The sequence below is a fragment of the Petromyzon marinus genome, chromosome 28, assembly GCF_048934315.1.
Source record: "Petromyzon marinus isolate PM22_M1 ecotype Great Lakes invasive population chromosome 28, UKy_Petmar_22M1.pri1.0, whole genome shotgun sequence".
NCBI classification, from domain to species: Eukaryota; Metazoa; Chordata; class Hyperoartia; order Petromyzontiformes; family Petromyzontidae; genus Petromyzon; species Petromyzon marinus.
In genome coordinates this window covers 3,479,847-3,501,348 of record NC_133694.1, presented here as the reverse complement: position 1 = coordinate 3,501,348, position 21,502 = coordinate 3,479,847, and the positions used below count along the sequence as shown (strand labels likewise).

General features: G+C 47.6%; 1 protein-coding gene across 1 annotated transcript in view; it reads right to left on the bottom strand.

Annotated features, from left to right (window-relative positions):
* The window catches only part of LOC116946911 (uncharacterized), a 41,427-nt gene that overhangs the window by 2,715 nt on the left and 17,210 nt on the right, over window positions 1-21,502 (bottom strand). The window contains exons 12-22 of the mRNA XM_076070170.1: window positions 18,212-18,269; window positions 16,921-17,078; window positions 13,586-13,862; window positions 11,676-11,853; window positions 10,113-10,250; window positions 7,266-7,465; window positions 5,713-5,860; window positions 4,227-4,345; window positions 3,953-4,137; window positions 3,217-3,332; window positions 2,112-2,240 (exon numbers count right to left, since the gene is read on the bottom strand). Coding sequence (XP_075926285.1) covers window positions 2,112-2,240; window positions 3,217-3,332; window positions 3,953-4,137; window positions 4,227-4,345; window positions 5,713-5,860; window positions 7,266-7,465; window positions 10,113-10,250; window positions 11,676-11,853; window positions 13,586-13,862; window positions 16,921-17,078; window positions 18,212-18,269 — 1,706 coding nt within the window. The remainder of the gene's footprint in view (window positions 1-2,111; window positions 2,241-3,216; window positions 3,333-3,952; window positions 4,138-4,226; window positions 4,346-5,712; window positions 5,861-7,265; window positions 7,466-10,112; window positions 10,251-11,675; window positions 11,854-13,585; window positions 13,863-16,920; window positions 17,079-18,211; window positions 18,270-21,502) is intronic.

The window sequence follows — 21,502 nt, the reverse complement described above, 5'->3', positions numbered from 1 at the left end:
CTCCCCAGCATGTGCTTGCCAGTTTCTGGACCAGGTTGACCCTTGTTTTGGTTTTGGCAGCTACCTTTCTTCAGGTGGTCGTGGAAGGTTAGTGCATGGTCCAGCTTCACTCTGAGATAGGTTGGAGTGGGATCGCGGCGCAGTGTTGTCGCAGAAGGTCACTTTCAGAATTTGCTTGGTGCTCCTATTGTCAAGATGATTTATGGGGGTTTGGCTTGAGCCTCCACTTTCGGAAATATTCCCCCATTGTGTTTAGGTCTTGGTTCAGAGTGGATTCGATGTCGTTGAACGTGGCTTGCTTGCGTTGCCAGGGCAAGGTTATCTGCATAAACAAATTTGCGTGACCCGGTTGGGGGCATGTCACTCGCGTAGACATTGAAGAGCGGTTGTGCGAGTGTGTGCATTCCATTGTTGAGGAACCGGGGTGAGCTGGATTCGTTGTCCATATAAACACGCAGTCGCCTATTTCTCAGCATCGTCCACTTCAGGCGTAATGTGTTCGAGGCAGGGAATCTTCCTTGCGAGCTTCAACATCAAGCCGTTAATCCAGACTGTGTCGTAGGCCGATGAAAAGTTCACAAAGGCTTTGCCGGTCTTGGATTTCTTCTGGAATCTGGCCTCAATGTGCGTCACAAGGCCCAAAACTACACAACAGCTACGTCCAGGCCAAAATTCCGCTTGTTCTTCAGGGATCACGACGAGGGAGCTGATTCTCCGGAGGATGATGTATTCAAGGAGTTTACAGCTTGTGCACAGGAGTCATATTGACCAATAGCTTCCCGGGTCATAGGTTGACTTGCCCGGTTTTGGGTCGGGCAATGACCATTACCTCCTGCCATGCTTTCGGGACACATTCGGTTTTCATGGTTTTGGTGTACCGGTTTTCCCAGCCATTGGAGCCCCCTTGGGCCTAAGTGATGCAGGAATTCTTGGGGGATACCATCTCTGCCAGCAGCCTTGCCTTTCTTCATTGTAGCCAGACTCTCCCTCACTTCCTCTGTGCTTATGGCGGTGGTGTCTTGTGAAGAAATCGAGGCCAATGTCTGGTGGTGTAATTGGCGATGGAGCTCTCGTTTTGGAGACTATACAGTTGAGCAGCACCCAGGCGTCCTAGTAGGCCCCAGGCACGGCGGCTGGAGTGTGTGAAGTCCAGGGCCTTCAACGGGCTCAGTTCACAGCTGGCGTCCAGCTGAGTTTAAAGACTCCAGCAGGGCCTTTCCAACCTGTGGGCTGCCTGACTGGTTGTCCTGTCGAAGGAGGTCCTCGGTCTCTTTTGTCCAGCAGGGAGTGGATTCTTTCCGGAAGTCTCGGGGGGATGCTCTTCTTTGCGGCTGCAGTAAGGAGGCCAATACAACGGTGATAGCAATCCGGTGTCGTGGGAATTTGACTCGCCACTCTCTTCTACAACCTCATCATAGTAGTCCCAGTCAGCTCACTCGCTATGAGCACAACATCTGGATTCTGTTACGCATTTGTGCTCAGATCCCTTCCACCACTGCAGGGATATAAAAAAAAAAAACCTCCTCGAGAGAGAGGGCTCAAGACAGTCCATCTCGAAGGTATTTTGTTCTACCTCGCTACGTTCGCCAGACGTCCTGAAGGAGGTTGGAGTAGCCACAATTTACCCTTCCTTTGCCAAATGCTCGCTGATGTGAAACTGCTCATATACGAGGCACACTTCCGATTAGCCTCGGCACCGCCAATCAGCACGGTTGGTTACGTACGGTGGCAAACGAAGTTCAACATAGGAAAATGTATTTATCTGTTTTAATTTTATTGAATGTGCACAACCTGCCATGACATACGTAATTAATGAACTCGGGCATTAACGAGGAGGATTGAAAGTGTGCAAAGGATGGAAAAGCAAAAAAATGTTAATCGTGGGAATAAGTACGGAGATGTGTGCAGGTTTGGAATTTCTCAAAGACATAGACAGAGGAGCAACGTGGATTGTGGAATGTGCACAGGTTGACTGCATCACATTGGCTTTCAAGAAATGTAAGTGGGCTTGGGGAGGACATGTTGCTAGTAACGACAGAGGGCGTCCGCCTTAATTACGGTCGGGTAGCAACAAAAAACGCTGAACACTAGTTTCACGTGTTAGTACTCACCGTCCGTGGGTGTTGTGAAGCGATAGGCATCTGAACATTCAAACGTGACCTTTTCCTTGTATGTTGTAGTTGGGAAGAACGGGTCAGTGTAGCCATGTACGATCAACGGAGGAAAACCGCAATCCACAACTGCCAGAGACAAGACACCAGCAGTGATTTTGATGAAAACTTTACCAACTGTCACATTCAACAATCACTGCCTTATTACGTTGATACATAAAATAACAACCGCCGTTCGCCACAAGTGACGATGATGTCACCACGGCGCTTGTTGCCATGCTAAGGTACACTTTGAGGCCACGTGACGTGTCGAAGGCCCGCTGGCAGGAGGTCACGGAACAGACTCAGGTGCTATGGGGTTGACTGAGATGACTGGCAGATCCATCAACCGTGCTCCCCACTGTGCCAACTCACACACAGGCATAGGCCCATTTGAGCTAAGGGGAAGGTAGAAAACATATAGCTGGACTAAAAAAGCAGCTGGTATGTGAAGAGGTTTGGAAAAATACTTCTGGTATGTAAACAGTTGACATTATTCAATATTTAATCACAACGTTTTATAATAATAGCAAACGATACGTACATTTTACAGGTTCTATAAATTCGACATCATAAATAAGTTCAGCCGTTTGAGATTCCACAATCCTCATGACTGATACATGATATTAAGAAACTTGCCCATTGTTTGAACTGCTGCACTGGGAGATCTAATCTTAATTTCATTCACCATAGCGCATTAATCAAGACGCTGAACAGAAAATTAGCAAAGGTACAGAAAAAATAGTGAGATGAGTTGGCGCAAAAAGGATGGTAGTACATGAATGTGATGAGGTGTGAAATAAACGATGATGAAAGTGACAATGAGTGGTTAATGATGAGCGAGCGAGTGTGATGAATGGGTAGGGAAGTTGGTGCAAATGATGGGTAAGGGAGAGGAGGGAAGGGAAGTTAGGGTAAGCAAGGAAAAAAAATCAAGTGAGTTTTGAGAGAAAAAAGATAAATAGTCAGTGAAGCTGATTGTTTGACATGCAGGGGAAAGACAAAAGCGTCAGCCGGAAACATTTTGTGATGTTCGGCACGAGGGGAATGGAGCAGTGAGCTTTACTTTTACACGTGGGGGGCATGCGGTCCCACGTCCCGTTATTTAGACAAGTCATCCGCAGTGAATCGGCCTCTTTTCCATTTTCACCCTGCAACAAAACCCCACCACCAACATCATCGCTGGCGGCGGCGGCGGCGGCGGCGGCAGCGGCAGCAGCAGCAGCCACATCACAATGATGATTATTATCATTCTCAGCAACATGAGTAACAACAACAGTAACGTCGTCCATGCGTTCAGATGAATCAGGATTATAAAATATCGGCAGCAGAATACAGAAAACGATTGCACACGTCTCCACACAGACCCTCATAAATTCCAGGATGAGTGAGCAGCGAGTTTGTCATTGTACCAATTTTTTTCATGATGCTTCTTTAATCCAGCAAGATCTCACTGAGTCACAAGACTATACATGAGGAGGGTTTTGGCAAATTTTGTTTTTTGCAGTAGGGAGTGCAAAAGTTGTTGATGTGCGTAATCCCAATTGAGCTATTTGCAGGTCATTTTTTTGCAGTTACATTGCATGCTTTTATCTAAGCTTTCTGGGCGGTGATCATTTCGTGTTATCTTCTGCATCGAAAAATGTGGTCGCGACCATCGTTTAAGTTGTACACATGCACAAATACACGAAGCTGTTCCAATTATATAACCATCCAATTACGCTACCGATTATATATATTCCAATACTTAACGAATCGGATGACACGAAAATAGTTGATGGGGAAAAAAAAAACCCCTTTACCTCTGTTCCCCTGTGTGCCGCTGGACGCGAGGTGATGGGCACCTCTTAGCGACTTCATTGGCATCATCAGCAGCATCACGTAAGTCGTGGCCTCTTGGGAGGTTTCCCGCCTTCGGTATGCAGGATGTCCGAGTGGCCAATTTTTTTTTTTTAAAAGCGGGCCCCCAGTAATCGACGACCACGAAAGAAAAAGTCGCCGATTACAACTTTGAGCCGACTAATCGACGTGAATCGACCGGCCATCCAAGCGTCACGCGAAGTCGCTCCCGCCCACCTGGATGAGTTTGTAGCCGGTGTCACACGAGAACACAATCGCGTCCTTGAAGCGGTAAGTGAGCTGCTTTGGCTCGAAGTAACCATTCCCCAGCGCGTTCACGCCGGGACAGGCGATGCCTGTGAAGCCACCAACAAAGGCGGCGAGTGACGCACGGCAAACACACACATTTTGACCACGTTCGAATGCGTGGAGAAACACAGGCAGAGGGGTCAGGTGGGAGAGGCTACTACTAGTGCGTGGTTGGCTGATTAGTTACGGCCAGGGATAGGGCTCAAGAAGAGTTACAACAAACGGGGACAAACTCCATTGCAATAAGAATATCTCACAATACCAACAGAGAGGGAAACGACACGTGAACGCATTGCCTCGAGTGCTGGATGATTCCGCAACTGACGAAAACAAAACTTGGAAATTGAACGTCTCGAGGAGACACACATATTTCCCAGGGATAGCAGCTACCTAAAAAACACGGGGCTATCCTGGGAAAACCGGGAGAGGTGACAACGCTAGATTTGTTTGCTTGTCTCCTCTGACCCCCCACACAGCTTGCGTCTCCTATCCATTGCAATGCGTGGCTTTTCACTTCTCTTCGTTGGTTTGATATCTGGTATTCATAGCAGGGGTTGGGAATCCATGGCCTGACGGACTGGCTCCACCCCACAGCTTAATCTCATATGGCCTAGACCCACATGAGGGCCCACCACTTAGGAGTGGCCCATAAGCGATGTACAGCGTTATGCATCACTGCACCTTTGCCACACTCTGCCTTCTTCGTATGACTGATGTCGATGTATACGGGAGAGTAAAAACATCTCTTAATTTTGCCACTCTAATCGGGTGCTAGAGGGCACTATTTTTTTGGCGTGGCAGAAGTTACTACTTTTAGCACACGTAGTTTTGCTTCTGTCACGCGATGATGTCACCTGTTTAGTTTGTTGTCCTTCCCGCGCACCTCCGATTAGCACGGTTGGCTACGTACGGTGCGAAAGAAGTTCAACATACACACAGTATATGGGCAGGGAAGCACGCGTTGCATGTGATGTCATTGCGTTGGCCAAATGTATTTTACCCATGATCGTTGGTTTATCATCAGCAAGTTTTGTACGTAAAAATATAAACTATTTCAACTAGAAACATTTTTATTATTTTACCAGGTAAGGCCCACAAAGCTATAATGTGTAGCCAAGTCGCTTCTGAAAAAGAGCTATATAGCTCAGTGGGCGATACCTGGTAAATTAAACATAGTAAAAAAAAGATATAAATTCAGTACACATATCAATTATACCATATCAACAGTACTAGAAATACCACGTTCTTTCTCCCGCCAGCCAACATTGCATTCCCCATTTACAAACCGAAATAATAATAATACTCTTTGGTTCTTTCGGTATGGATTCCTGCAGTCGCGAAAGCTTCAAATCAAGATTCGAAATAATAATCATGCCATGTCTGCACTCCTTTATAAGTCTGTGGGCGTTCTGACCCTCGGAGGTGTAGTGAATCCTCCAGCCCGTGTTGTCCCCAGACTTGTCGCTGGTGAAGACGATCTCGGCCACGGAGCTCTTGGTCTCGATGGGGTCGGGCAGGGACCTCCCACACAGAGGTCCCCACTGCTGGCCGCCCGACCGAATCTGATGCAAGCGCGCGGGCACACGCGACACGAACACGGCACGGGTGTGGCCAGGAGAGCCACGAGGGTTTTGCATCTCGTTGCCATCACTGTCAGTGCGACTGCAGGGGTCGTTAGGGGTCCAGGCGACCGGGCTCTTTGATTGGGCGCCACGGTGGCGAGATGTTAACTACCTCGCCTGGTATTCAGGAGGTCTTGGGTTCTATCCCGACCCTGACGCCTGCTGTATATTTGGAGTGTGCATGTTCTCCTCGTGATCCGCATGGATTTTTGTCTGGATCCTCCGGTTTTTCCCTCCACATTCAGAAACATGCCTTTAGAGTATTCGGCTGCTATACATTTCCACGTGATAAGCCACTTCGTTCAATTATCATTTGTGGCCAATTCGCTTCTTAAAAAGAGCTATATAGATCAGTGGGCCTTACCTGGAAAAATAAAACTATTTACACCATTGGAACCTCCTTTCCCAGTAGCAAAATATGATAATTCTTTTTTACCCTTTTATCTGGCAACAAAACTGACACCTTTTTTACGAGGAGTCATGTTTGCATTGACCACAATACCTGCGGTCGGAATGCAAACAAAAACATAGCTGATAATGTATGCACTGTCCTTGAAATTGATTGGTCCACACCCGAGACAGCTTTGCTTAGAGCCTAGTCTCACATGGTGTTGGACCAGATGACAATGCAAACATGACTCCGTGTAAAAAAAGGTGTCAGTTTTGTTGGCAGATAAAAGGGTAAAAAACCAATTATCAAAATAAAAGTAGTTTTAAAAGACATAATTTCAGTACATAGCTTGTACACACAGTTATGCTATAACTTTAACTCCCAAATTACCGATATGATTAATCATATGTTACAGTTTTGTATTTGAACCGTTACAAAGCTGTATATATTTTTTTGGAGAGGGCCCTCAAATACAAGGCCCTAGGCTGCAGCCCCTAAAGTCCATTAATGAATCTGGCCCTAACCATGTCAATGTCAGGCGAAAAAAAATTACGACTATACTTCATCATCCTGGTCAGTGCAAGGTTTTCAGAGACGCACATCCGACAAAGGGAGCACATCACTAATTATTTACGTACTGAAATTATACTATTTTATGATCAAATAATTAACTCTAGTTATTATTGCTATGCCCACGGACCAAATCTCCTGGAATGTGCCCAACCTCATCAGATCACACGGAGGCTAAAGCTAAGCAGTCTGCTCAGCTTTCCCCGCCCCCTCCCCACGTTACACTTTTACATCTGGCCAAACATATAGAGGAGTAGGCCGAAAATATCCTCAAGCAGGGCTCTGTGGAGCTTCTGCTTGTGGACGCCTTTTCCGCTAGAATTGACCTGAGCAAGATTTTTTTAGTGCTGCACTTTTACCTTTGTCGTCGTCACCATTACCTACCGTCAGGCTGTCGTAGGGGCATGTTTTGATTTCGGGGTGAATCTCCACGTCGAAGGTGTCCCGGAAGTTGAGGGTCAACAAGTAGCCCTCCTCCAGACGCAGCGTGAACTTGCATTGCAAGGCCCTGGGGTACGGCCTGGGGTATTCGGGGCTTGTCACCTCTCCTCGTCGCTCGGTGAATTCCTGGCCGCTGCACTCCACTGGCGGACGAGGGGCACCATAAGTTCTGGAGTTTGGCAATGTGCGCCTTCTAGAAAGCCACGATCCACGAAAAAAAAAGCAAATGGATGTTATCTTTTAGAGTAGGTGCGAATCGAGGCCAGGGTTTACACACAAAGTGTTTGCCACAAATGAACCACAACACCTTGCTGATCTCGTCAAGGAGCATGAATCATCACGCGAACTCCGGTCATCCTCACAGCGGCTTTTGGCGAGCCATCGAATGAAGACGATCACCGCATCGCGCGCTTTCAAATGCGCTTCTGCGGCTGTCTGGAATGCTCTTCCTTCCGATATTATGAAGACGCTGGAGCTATACACTCTTAAATCTAGATTCATTTCTTAAAAACTGCTTTTTGTGTTTAGTTTGTTGTCCTTTCCCCGCACCTCCGATTAGCGCGGTTGACTACGTACGGTGCGAAAGAATTTCAACATACATACAGGATTCTTGAACGATATTTTTCGATGGGCCACATCATAGCATTTGTCGTGTGCTGGCAGGCCACGTTACGTAATATGTTGTGGAAGGGACATGTTGTAACGTCTCTACGTGTGACGACTAATATATACTTTTTTGTTGTCTCTAGGCCTCTTATCTCTCTTTTGTTTATCTCCCATCACACTCATCTGTATCTCTTCATGGCTAGCCATATTTCTCAACAGTCCATGGCGTGGCAGACCACTACCTCACTCCAGGGGTCATCGCGAGACAAATCTGGCCCACAGGCCGTCAGTTGAAGAATCTTGTTGTCGGCTGTCTTACGAGTCTTTTTTGTTTATGTCATCAACAATAATTACTTTATTGAGATATTCAGGAGCAAAATGTATGGCACTTACATAAGCGGTAATGTCACGAGCGTACATTGGCATGCTTTTAGAAGTGACTCGAACAAACGTTTCATTCTTCAACAAAACTAGTTTTGGATAGTATGTGAAACAGAGCCAAGGTATATAGATGTAGTGGAGTAAACGATACGCATAGGAATTGGCCACATACAGTACATACAGACATACAAGGAGAGTGGGTCACATGAGGTCGAACAGGTGGTCGAGTCACGGGTGGCGTAAACAACCCGAAGTAATTAAAGGAGTCGTGGCATGAGGGCTGTGATTGGTTGAGAGGCTGTTAGCGTTAAGTGGCTGCGTCTCGAAGTCGGACCGTTGGACAGGTGCGAGCTGGCGGGAAAATGGCAGCGAGCCACGTGGCAATAAATTAAGGCTAAGTGGAAAGGGGATAAAACGCTAGGTGATTTGAACGGGGAGTTGAGTTGTTGTTGGGCAGTTGTTGGCGAGAGGTGGAGAGATACGAAGAGGAGAGCTGGCAATGTTAGGGAAGAATAGATTGAGAGCCGAACCCAAAGGACAGTAAATAGCGATAGGGAGAGTTAGCGTTAGCGGAGAGGTAGTTACGGAGGAGATAGGTACAGGAAGAGTTACAGAGAGAGTCACTGTGTGTGAATAGACAGGCAAGTCACTGTGTGTGCGGAGATAGATAGAGTCACTGTGTGTGTGGAGATAGATAGAGTCACTGTGTGTGAATAGATAGATAGAGTCATTGTGTGTGACTAGATAGAGTCACTGTGTGTGCGGAGATAGATAGAGTCACTGTGTGTGAATAGAGTCGCTGTGTGTGATTAGATAGATAGAGTCACTGTGTGTGAATAGACAGACAGATCACTGTGTGGGCGGAGATAGCGGAGGCACTGTGTGTGAGGAGATAGAGGAAGAACCACTGTGTGTGGAAGAGGATGCGCGGACGATGCTGAGGTGAATCGGAGTGTCCGAGTTGGCGGAGAGCGAAGAGAAGAATCACTGTGTGTGTGTGTGTGTGAAACTATATTGTGTGTGTGTGTGAAACTATATAGTGTGTGTGTGTGAAACTATATAGTGTGTGTGTGTGTACGGAACGATGAAATACAAGTGACGGTGGAAGAAAGATGGTTGTCGTCCGAGTGAATTCACGGCACTACATATATAATCACAAAATTAAAAAAAACTTAATTACGTGTATTATTGGTGGAATATTTCCCTAATGTGGCCCCTTTCAGCTATGGTCTGTCAGCATGGTAACCAGAATAACACAGTGTGACCACTGCCATGGCGGTGTGGCCCATCTTCCCACATTCAAACACACAACAACAACAACCGCCGTTTACCACTAAATGGCAGTGATGTAACCACACTGCTTGTGCCAGGCTAGGCTCGTTGACAGGTCACGGGACAGTTGCTTGGCAGTTTACTGCTCCGAGTGAAGGACTGCCCGCCGCTCGTGGTGACTGGAGCCAGAAAGAACAAAGACACACACACACAAAGGTCCCCCGTATACCCTTAACATACTTTAGGGGCAAGTGCTGTTAGTGAGCACCTATGAAGGCCGGAACAGCACACGAGGGGATGGGTGACCAGCACCACGCCCGACTGCCTTTGTCTCCCCAGTGGCAATGTTTACATACCGCACCAGGTACTCATTTGAGGCTGAGTCGACCTAGGGGAGGCCCAGGACCGGTTCAAATAATCGTCACCGGTGTTGGCCGTGAGCGGGAATCGAACCCGGGTCGCCGGGTTCATAGTGCAGCGTAGCGTAAACCGCTACACTACGCAAAGACAAAGGCACACACACACACGCACCTGTGCAGGTGCGATCATCCTGGTCCAGTTGGTACCCATAGCGGCAGGAGCAGTGAAACCCGCCGGGGTAGTTGTAGCAGTTGTGTTGGCACGCCTGCTCATTGCCGCCGGCGTCTCCCTCGACGCACTCGTTGATGTCTGCGGGGCGATGCAGGAGGAGAGAGACAACGACAGAGAGCGGAAGCTGCTCACCCCCCCCCCACCCCCCGTTCTTGTCAATCCACCGCTGGATGAGGGACCTCCCCACGCCTGTGCACGTTACGGGGGTTATTTTGACCATACTTCACCACGGCCGCTCGGTGCCGGTCGCCGATGGCGGCTCGCTTCGGCGTTGGAGCATAGCGGTACGGTACAACAATGGACTTTTTTTGGGCGCACCGCCCTGCAAGCCCCGTGTCGATGCATTTTGCGCGCGCACGATTCGTTTGCTCACCCTGAGCGCGATCGACGCTCCGAGCCTCTGCTTAGCTTTGAGTTCTGCCGAGATCGGGCGCCTATCCTCGGGCGGCAGTTAGCGCACCCCCGCAATGCAGCAGCGTCCGAGCAGTGACGGATTAAGGTAGTGCGAGGCCTGTAGCAATGATGTTATAAAGGGGCTCTGAATAAAAAAAAAAACACGTAAATATTAAAACACGAATTTTTTTTAACTTGCATAGTAAAGTAATTGTATTTTTTCATTTGCTATACAGCCAGATAGTATGACAAATCTTTAACTTTAAACACCCAGTCGTTCATAAATGTTTAAGGCAGTATAGTACTATAGTAATAGAGCAAGTGCAGAATCACTGAACCGGAATTGATAGCTTGAAAGCGTTTAGCGCGGGGCCTTGAAAGTGCGGGGCCCGTAGCTACTACATAAGTAGTAGCTACTTTTGCTACTACGATAATCCGATACTGTGTTGGAGGCGAGCGTTGGTGGATTGCACAGATGTCGCGAAATACCATTTCCCTGCCCCCCTCCTGCCCCCCGCGGACGCCGCTGTGGCTCACCAGGAGAGGGCAGTACAGCAAAGAAACAAAACATTGGACTCCCACCTCTTGCGTCTCTATGGCCACGCGTGGGTCGTCTCTCCGGGCGCTTCAGTTTCCTCGCACAACTCTGGCTGTCGCCTGATGAGGCCGGTTGCAGTGGCCGGCGAAACGTCACGCTCGAATTGTGAACGTCCTGGGTTTGCTCTCTGAACACACCGGGGTTGTGCTGGACTCGTAACTAATTGGCATGTTTTCTTTACGTGACATACTCTTGCTAATTGGCCGTGTCGGGTGGTGGCGGGTTTAACGACACGTTTATATTTATGCGATTTAATCCCTAAAAAAAAGAAAAAACGCTTAATGGATTCCCTTCACATGTTTGGCCGATAACATCTTAATATATAGAGGCCTGCAGAGCTTGAGCATTCATTGGCGCCGGCTCACCACCTTGGCTGCCTTTCCGCTTATTCTGCGGTTTTCTCCCCATGCCTTGCCTGTCTCTCTCTTTGAGAGCCAGCGCCGTAAACCGTGCAGTGCCCTTGCATGGTTCAAATTTACCCATCGTCAACCGGGGCGTGACGCTGGCCATACCCACGGCGGTGAAGTACGCCTTGAACCCTGTGAAGCGCTCCTCGTTGGAAAAGTCGGTTCTGAGGGTGACGTTGATGCTGTTGCCAGAAGCCACGATGAGCTGGTTGCCCGGTACGTGTTCCCCGTCCATGCTCTCTTGGCCGCAGAAATTGTCCAGTGATTCGTTACCGGCTGAGACCTGCATCCGCACCAAGAGTTACATCATCGGGTCGTGCTCATGACACAACAAGGTGCTTGCTGCAAATGAATCACAAATACCTTGCTGGTCTCATTGAGGAGCATAAGGCGTCGCGCAAACTCCGCTCATCCTCGCTGCAGCAGCAGCAGCAGCAGCAGCGGCTTTTGGCTGGCCATCGAACAACTAACGGCGGTCTCCGCATCGCGCGCTTTCAGATGCGCTTCTGCGGCCGTCTGGAACGCTCTTCCTTCCGATATTAGGGAGCCACTGGAGCTATGCAGTTTTAAATCATCTAGATTGAAAACTAATTTCTTTAGAAGTGCTTTTTGTGTTTAGTTGGTTTTCCTTCCCCCGCACGGTTGGCTATGTACGGTGTGAGAGAAGTTCAACATACATCATACATACGAATGCCCAGCAATAATTTCACAGAGGCTGTTCGTACGTGATACACTGAGAGATGCTGCCGTGGTGTGGTGAGCACGCTGGTCCGACAAATGTGATCTTCCTAGGTGGCAGTTGGAAAATGCAAATTTGACCTCAGCTAATGTGGAATGCCATGACCTGTGTAAGGAGGTGTGTCGTTTCAACATGGCACGTTACCATAGTGATGTAATGGTTATATATGTTTATTTTTTTATTTTACTAGGTAAGGCCCACTGAGCTATACAGCTCTTTTTCAGAAGCAACCCGGCCACAAATGATAGCTCAACAAAGTGGCTTATCGCGTGGAAACATATAGCAGGGAACTACTCTAAACGCACATTGATGCTAAATGTGGAGGGAAAAACCGGAGGACCCAGAGAAAAATCTACGCGACCGCGGGGAGAGAGACACCGCACATTCCACTCTGGGATTGCAATCCGGGCGAGTTTCTTAAATGCCCTCTTTCCTTCGTCTGCTCGGCAGCATAAATGGATGCACCACAGTCCATCGGCGTGTCACGTGCGGTGGAGTATCGCGCGGGTACTCACATCTCTTCCAAAATATCTGGCCAGTGTGGAAGAGTAGGTCAAAATGTTCTCTAAATTGTCTCTCGAGATCTCCCTTCCGATTACAGGGCTGCACATTTACCCACCCTTGTAGATTGCAGTATACAGATCCAGGAAATTTTGAGGCCAAACGCCTCTGGCAATCAACGTCTGGTAACTCACAGATTGTCAAGAGTTCTGTCTGAACTTTTTGACAACAGGTTGGGCACGTCACAAAGATTTAGCTAAAGTCACTTTGAAGGGAAACAATAAAATAATAATAGAAGAGGCGGGAGTGCCCACACTTCACCTCCTGGTCGACGAACTGTGGCGTCATTTTGATTTAAAGCTTTCGTGACAGCAGGGATTCATATTCTTGGTTCTTTCGGTAAAGTCACCACGTAGAAGGGAAACAATGAAATAATAAAAATATAAAACAATAAAATTTTCACTTTTATTGTTTTATATTTTTATAATTTTATTGTTTTATATTTTTTATTATTTTATTGTTTCCCTTCAACGTGACTTTACCGAAAGAACCAAGAATATGAATCACTGCAGTCACGAAAGCTTTAAACCAAAATATTTAGCTGTTTATTAATATTTGCCCCCCCCCCCCCCCATCCAAGGAGTGGATTTACGAAGAGGATGTACACCGGCCCAACGCGCCCCCAGCCCGCGCCGTGCACCACTGCGCTCGTCACAAATCTCTCCCCCGCCCCCCAAAAAAAAAGAACAACCCGCGGACTGGATTGACCTCTGACCTTGACGTAGTCATACTGGCACTTGACGGACGTCTCCAGGTCGAAGTGCGCAAACTGCAGGCGCGCGCGGTACCCGGACGGCACGGAGATGTGCCAGGTGTGGAGAGCCTGGTCGGGGTACGGCCCTGGGTAGCCCGGAGACTGGATCGACCCGTGCAGCCCACAGACGTCGTGCACTTCCCCGAGCGCCTCCTCGCCGTTGTCCCCAGAGGGTGTGCACTGTGGCAGCAGCAGTAGCAGGGGCAGCAGCAGCAGCAGCAGTCGCAGCTGGCGCATGCTGGGAGGCGAGGAAGCGGAAATGAAAGGACAGTTTAGGTTCCTGAAAACACTCCTTGGTTGGCATAAACCGTGGTTGGCAAGACCAAAGGCTTATGGAAAAATAGGGGGTTACGTTCCGCGGCCGCGGTTAACACTCGCATCGGTAGCCTAACTACGCACCCTATGCATTCAGTAAACTTGAGAAATATGTACAGTACAGGGTTATTCCCATCGCTGTACATGATAATAATAGTAGTAGTAATGCAGTGAAAGCTGGCTCATCCTGACTTTCAATTATCCACTCTTTCCATAAACCGCACCCCTAAACTCGATCCACGAATATTTATGCTGTGCGCATGACAATGCTGCATAAAATACACGTGCTCACCCACCGAACTGACAGTGGTAGGGAAATGCATCGTATTATCCGTGCTTAATCTGCAATAGGGACACAAAGGTGTGGACGATGTGCAGAAACTTCCAGACTGTGAAAACCCAACTCGAGACGCATAATAACCTGAATAATACAAAATAATAACACAGATAAATAAGCATATTTTGGTATTTGTGCCTTTTGTAAGAGCACAAGGTTATCGCTAAAGATGCCATGTTTAACAGACGAGTATAGTCTGCCAGTGGTGGTGGGGGGGAGGAATGTTGTGATGTGATTTTACCCGATTAAGTAATTTGCAGGCCACTAATCAAGTTCGGAACATTTGAACCGTGATGCCGGCACACATGGCCTACCCCCGTTCTAATAATGTTACTAGGTCTTTATTGTCCACTGCGCGACAGCAGGCGTGATGTTTTTGTTCAAGGTATTTGGGATGCTTGGAATGTTCTTGGAATGTTTTTGCATGCGCGGAGGAATCTGGATTATACGGACTAAACTCACGCATGCACGGGCGATAACACCCACAGATCCGCGAAAAATGGTAACGTGAGCCCGTTTGCTGCGCTGCCATCTCACGGCATTGCGTGGACGATCGTTTTTTTTTAAGTTCCACAAACGCAGAGCATACTGCGCACGGAAAATAACAGCTGCAAGTTTCACTTTGAAAATGAAATAAAATCAAATACTTTACAATAATGATACATTACATGTGTAAGGACGGGACGGGGTCTAGTGGCCGTAAATAATAATTGAAGTGACAGGCAGGTTCAAATGAGGCGAGAGAGTTCGGGGAAAAGGGGCGTGGCTGAGTCGAGGGGCGTGGCTGAGTCAGAGGTTGGAGATGAAAGGCAGCGCGGAGCGGGGCTCAGGGCTGCTGTCGTCATCTGGGAGTGGATCGTCCTCACCCTCTGGAAGCGGGTCGCCTTGGAAGACTAGGGGAAGATTATATATCGTCTCCGTAGCTGCTGCTCCATCAGCTCCTATATAGTCAGCCAGATATATAGGTGAACGTCGTGTAGTAGTTACATGAAGTTACCCACTGTACAGTCAACTCGCGTCTACCCGTTAACATGCCATCGAGTCGGGCGGACCGCAATAAACAAATATATATAATACTTGAACAAGAGAATGTCTACATTACATATGCGTAAAGTATTTGTTTTACAAAGTACTCTCGGCCAGTGATTCGACTGTTTACCCCTTGTTCTTTCAACCGAGTACCCCGTTGTCTGACCCAACATAGTTCTGAGAAACAAATGTATGAATAACGAGCATCAATAATTTAAGCATATTGAGCACGATGAATGTGACAGTCTGAGGCACATGGTATAAATCCACCTCGCCTACCCCCTGGGACACTGGCACATACCCCTAGGGTTCCATGAACCACCGCTCTGGGCGGTGTACATCAGATTGAAATAATTAGCCAATTGGCCAAGGGTCAGGAAAAACTAAGAAGTATCGCAGCTAATTGAGAGAAATGAAAGCGAGAGAACAGACGCGCTTGGAGGTTTCCGTGGTCTCCGAATCGCGACCAACACTCGGCGCAGGGCTCCTCAGACAGGCAGCGGCACGACAGAATCAATCATCAGTCAACCAGCCTTCCTTTGTTGCATGGAAAAAAGCCCCCTGTGTAGCCAGTTACCCAGCTAGCTTGCAAGGGAGATCCGTGGTGCCATCAGCACAGAACGAGGACAACAACGTCAGAGTGATCCGTACAGAGGAACCATCGGGGCGTTACAACAGAAGGCACGGTCACCAATTGTGCGATCGACCGATCGTACTTGTGTAGAGAAGTGTACAGTCGTAGATAAGACATGAATGGATACCCAATTAATGTTACGATCAATCAGCCATGGATTGATGCATCATAAAGTGGCAATGTTATATGATGTTACGCCTCCTATACAATAATACGTTTTCATGAATTTACATTTTTTATATTCATATTCAACTCGTCAAAATACACAACAGGATGTGATTCCAGGAATGGCCTCAGCCTGCGTACCTACAAAATCTGACCATCATCGCTGTCCACAAACCCTGACCATCATCGCTGTCCACAAACCCTGACCATCATCGGTGTTCATGGAGGAGCATCATACTCGACCTCAAGGGATCCTAGATGATACACAACCACCGTAACCTACTTACGTTCACTCACTTACATTCAATTTAAACGTGTGCGACATATGCAATGTTAACATTTTACCGGTGATACTCGGCGACTTACTCTGATGTGACACAAACTGCACGGTACATTAATTGCTATATACGCGCTCGCGTGAAATTCCTGGCCAATGTTAAAAGCGCCAATGTTAAGGACGTGTAAACAAAAGGACGGCGTGGCAAGCGACAGGCCCCACCGCGTACGGCGCTGGGAGGATGAGCACCCACCCTCGACTGGACATCCGTGGAAAAGAGCTTTATAGCTCGTCGGATTCCTCCAGCAAAAATATTCTGACCCCCGGGTAGACAGCTCAAGGGGATGCGGCGGCCACCGCGCGCATCAGTGGCGCCAAAAAGGAGTGGAGACAGAGGGGAGAAGAAGCAGCAGCAGCGGATAACCGAACTGGGGGGGCAGCGATATCACCGAGGGCAGCAACAGTCCCCCCTCCTGCCCCCCAAAAGACCCCCAGGGGATTGACGAAGACCTGCGCGTAGGCGATTGGGAAGAACTCACAACGGCCACATGTTCCTCGCCGCCGGCACGGTCCTCTCTGCCGCTCCTATGGGAGATTTGCTTGTCCGGGCTCCGCTGCCCTCGCCGAGTGCGGGAGCAACTTCGCCCCCAGCGCCAGGAGACGGTACCCAGAGCGCACTGAAACATGCGGCGCTGACCTACTGATTAACCACAGCAAACACTCAGAATCCACAGTGCCCTGGCGATATAAACACAAGCCACCTCAGATGGGGACACACACACACAAACAAGACCACCAGACTACTGATAGTGGAACTTGAACTCATAAATGTAAATTTTTAATATGTTAACCATTTTTAAAAAATATTAATGGCAAAAAGAAATGCATAGAGCGTGGTCAGAAAAGTGAATGTTTTTGTTGTTATTACTAAATAAATACTAAATAAACATTTCAAATTACACCAAGGGAAATGTATTGTCATAGTCTGCAAAGGCTAGGCATAATGGGGTTTGATATTCTTGAGTCTTTTCTAGAATCAGATTGATTGTATGTATGTTGAACTTCTTTTGCACCGTATGTCGCTAATCGGAGGTGCGGGGAAGGACAACAAACTAAACACGCAAACAAATTGATGGTAGATAAACCTTTCCTAAAGCCGATTTCCTCATGGAATTGGTTGGCCTCTACATTTCTCAATAATACTGGTAGGAACCTCCTGGTTACACCAGCCCACAGGGGATTATTGTGTCCGTCCATCGTGCATCCAAAAATGGGAGGGGTGGGGCTGGGTGGAGAGGGGAGGGGAGGGCCTGGGTGGGGAGGGAGGGGCTGGGCGGGGAGGGGAGGGTGGGGAGGGGCTGGGTGGGGAGGGTGGGGCTGGGCGGGGAGGGGAGGGTGGGGAGGCGCTGGGTGGGGAGGGTGGGGAGGGGCTGGGTGAGGAGGGTGGGGCTGGGTGGAGGCTGGGAGGGGTGGGGCTGGGTGGGGAGGGGCTGGTCACCCCGTGGTGCCCTTATAAAACTCAACGTTTAACCTACTCACGCCGGCTTGTGCCCACCCTCACAGTCGGGCATATTGTGCGGAATACACCACGCCGCCGTTGACCCTGGCCATTGACCGAGCAACCCAAAGTTCCTACCAGCTCCCTCCGCAGGAATGTGTTTCCAATTAGCCCTTTGAACCATTTATATACCTTCCCATAGACCTATCCATTACACGAGTAATGGCGAGCTCCTGTGTTAACTGCCGTCGAACGTGGCGCTGTATTGGACGTTCGTTTGTTCGTTCGTTCGAAACAACCAGCGTCACTGTCGGGAAAAGGTTCCCTGGCACCGAATGGCTGAGCGAGTGGCCGGCGAGCGGACGGGCGAGCGGACGGGCGGCACTTGAACTGCGTCCAATGGCAGAGATAACGAGCGGAGAGAGTCCGAGACCTCCCAGATCGATGTAACTTAGCGAACACGAATCTCACCTGCCGTACGCCGATAGCGCCGTAGTCCGGAAAATGACGACGCTAAATTGGCGACGATCCGGCTCATGGCCCTGGCTGTTCAGGGATTTTGTTGGTGATGTTCAAAGCGTTGCGGAGAAGGCTACACTCGCCGCTGTGAGCGTGCACTTCTCCATCGTGCATCGTGATGCCAAACGATATCAAACCTCACGATTTGACGATCGTCGCAATGTTTCCCGTAGCTTGTTTTGTAACTGCGATTGGCATATTTATGTATAAGTTTGTACGCTTTTCTGTAAACAAAAAAGTAAAGACTTGTTTGAGAGTTCTTCAAAGTGCAGTTCGCTCAGAGTAAATCTGCCTCGAGTCTTTATAACCGTTACAATGTATTAAATTTATAACGCAGATGCTGCCCATCACACTAGAAAAAATTATAGTAATTCAATATACTACAAAAATGAAATGTCATATAACTGCAATTGCAAATTCTTCAACGAGTCCAAAAATATATCGCTTGTGGATCGCTCTCCAACATTGCCAGAGGTGCTGCTGAAGCAGTCATAATTTGGCATGATTGTTCATCACGTGACAACTTTATGAATTGGCTGTGTCAGGTGGTGGAGTGTGTACGACACAACATTTGACTCACGCGATCTGGCCCAAAATTCAATTGTGATTAATCGTAATATTGGTCGCGAAAGCCTGCACGTAAAAAAAAGAAAATCAGTTCTTGACTTTATTATTTCGTAATATTTTGTCATGACAGACCATTTCACGACGTAAAACTAGCAACAATAATAATAATAAGCGCGATTTGGTATTTAAACGGGCAATACAATGATCATGCTTGTTTACATCGTACATGTATTGCAGTGTCGCCACATCGCGACGACTCCGACTTCCCACTTAAGCACCACGCGCGTGCTATTTAAAATGTGCACGTTGGGCATGCGCTTTTCCGAAATCTATTTGCTCGCTTCTCGCTGTTTTGCTAAATTTCTGCAAACATCCCCCTCCCCACCACTCCAATCCCACGTACACAAATGTGCGCGTCATCTCCAAAAGTGCCACTTGCATTCATCACCAACACGTAATTCACTTTGAGACGAAATGAAAATCAACAATCATCCACTCGACGGCAAGAAAGCCAGGGCAGAACAACACAAACAAGTCACCCAAAAGTACGAACAAAGGGCAAATATACGAAATTGAAATTGCTAAATTTCAAGTTATGATGGCTATACTTCAGGCTTTAAAAGCTACTCGCCTACCAGGGAATGCGTGCACAGGCGTACGCAATTTCCCCCTAAACTGCCTGTGAACATATGTATACTGTTAAGCTGACGTGTTGCAATGCTTAGTTGCATACTGGACATGCAATCCATAGGTTGTCAAGTTTGATTTCCCGGCATGGCAGCGGGTATAGATCCTTAAATCACCACCGACTCTGTCCAACAAGCAGCCGAATGAACACGCCGCAATTACATTCTTGGTTCTTTCGGTAAAGTCACGTAGAAGGAAAACAATAAAATAATAAAAAATATAAAACTATAAAATAATAAAAATATAAAACAATAAAAGTGAGAATTATATTGTTTTATATTTTTATTACAATAAAAGTGAGAATTTTATTGTTTTATATTTTTATTATTTCATTGTTTCCCTTCTACGTGGTGACTTTACCGAAATAACCAAGAATGTGATGAATCCCTGCTGTCACGAAAGCTTTAAATCAAAATGACGCCACAGTTCGTCGACCAGGAGGTGAAGTGGGGCACTCCCGCCTCTTCTAAGACACGTAGCCAGTATAACAATATGTTTAATCCTTGCTGGCAATAAAACAGTTGTGTCAAGATGTTAAAACACCAAACAGGATCCTTAATCAAGGAATCCTGTCTGCATTAACCACACATGCTTGTGGTGAACATGCAAACAAACAAATAATAGATAATGCATTGTCTTTGAAACTGATTGGTCCACACCAGAGACAGCTTTGACAATGCATCATATAGAATTATCAAGGCATTTTTTTGCATGTTCACCACAAGTATGTGTGGTTAATGCAGACAAGATTCCTTGAATACGGATTCTGTTTGGTGTTCTAACATCTTGACACAACTGTTTCATTGTCAGCAAGGGTAAAACCTATTGTTATGTTTTAATAAATACTGGCAAGAAATGTCCCACATGTAGCCAGCATGGAAGAGGGTGCCTTCCAGAGCAGCGATTCTCAACCGGGGGGTACGCGTGAGGTGATTTATGAACGTGCGAAATAAGATCTTGCGTTAGAGTCATTGGTGATGAATCAAGTTGTACGAATCCGCCAATATTAAATAACTACGATACATTTTAAATCCATACGTTAACCTGCACCTTGCTAAACTCGTGGATCGTAAACAGCGCGAGCGTGATAGAATAACGTCACGCGTGCAGAGCTTCCGTTGAAATTAATATTTTGTTGATTTTTATTCACTTGCAGTTACTCAGCTAGTTAGTAAACCTCACAAAATAAAAAAAAATCCGCGTTCATTTATTCGTTGGGTCACTCGGTTGAAACAACATTCAACAAGGGGGGGATAACAGCAGTAGCAACACCAACATTGTTGAGAACAACTGCTGCTCCAGAACCTCTCTCAAGTGGAGGCCCTCCTGCCCAGCAGTGGTGTGAGGAGGGAATCACAGGGCTGCACCTTTACCTTTTCATCTCTCTCACACATTTTTTGGGTTGATTTTTGTTTGCGACTGTTTACTGTGAATTGCTGCTTGCAGCTTACGGAATGGCTTAAAACCCGCGGCGTGTCGAGTAGTTGCACGAACATTAGATCGGTGGGAACGTTAATAACATTGCAAAAATTATGGGAGTGGTGGCACACTGGTGAGTACACCGCACGCAATGAACCCCCGAAAGCCAGACACATGTTTTGGCCACGGCTGACGCTAGAAGCCGAGTGATTTCTGAACTGTTCCTGGCCCCCGCTTAACCCACACTGACTAGTGTGGCGAAGTATGTTCAAACAACTGCCATGACTGACAGGGCGAGGTGGGGAGGCTTAATCCAGCAAGTAATTTGACATCACCAAACGCACGTACGTTCTACGGGTGAGTACAGCACGGCAGCACCCACCAGCACAATGTAAACCACTTGCTGTGGTATCGTGGAACAGCGTTGGCCG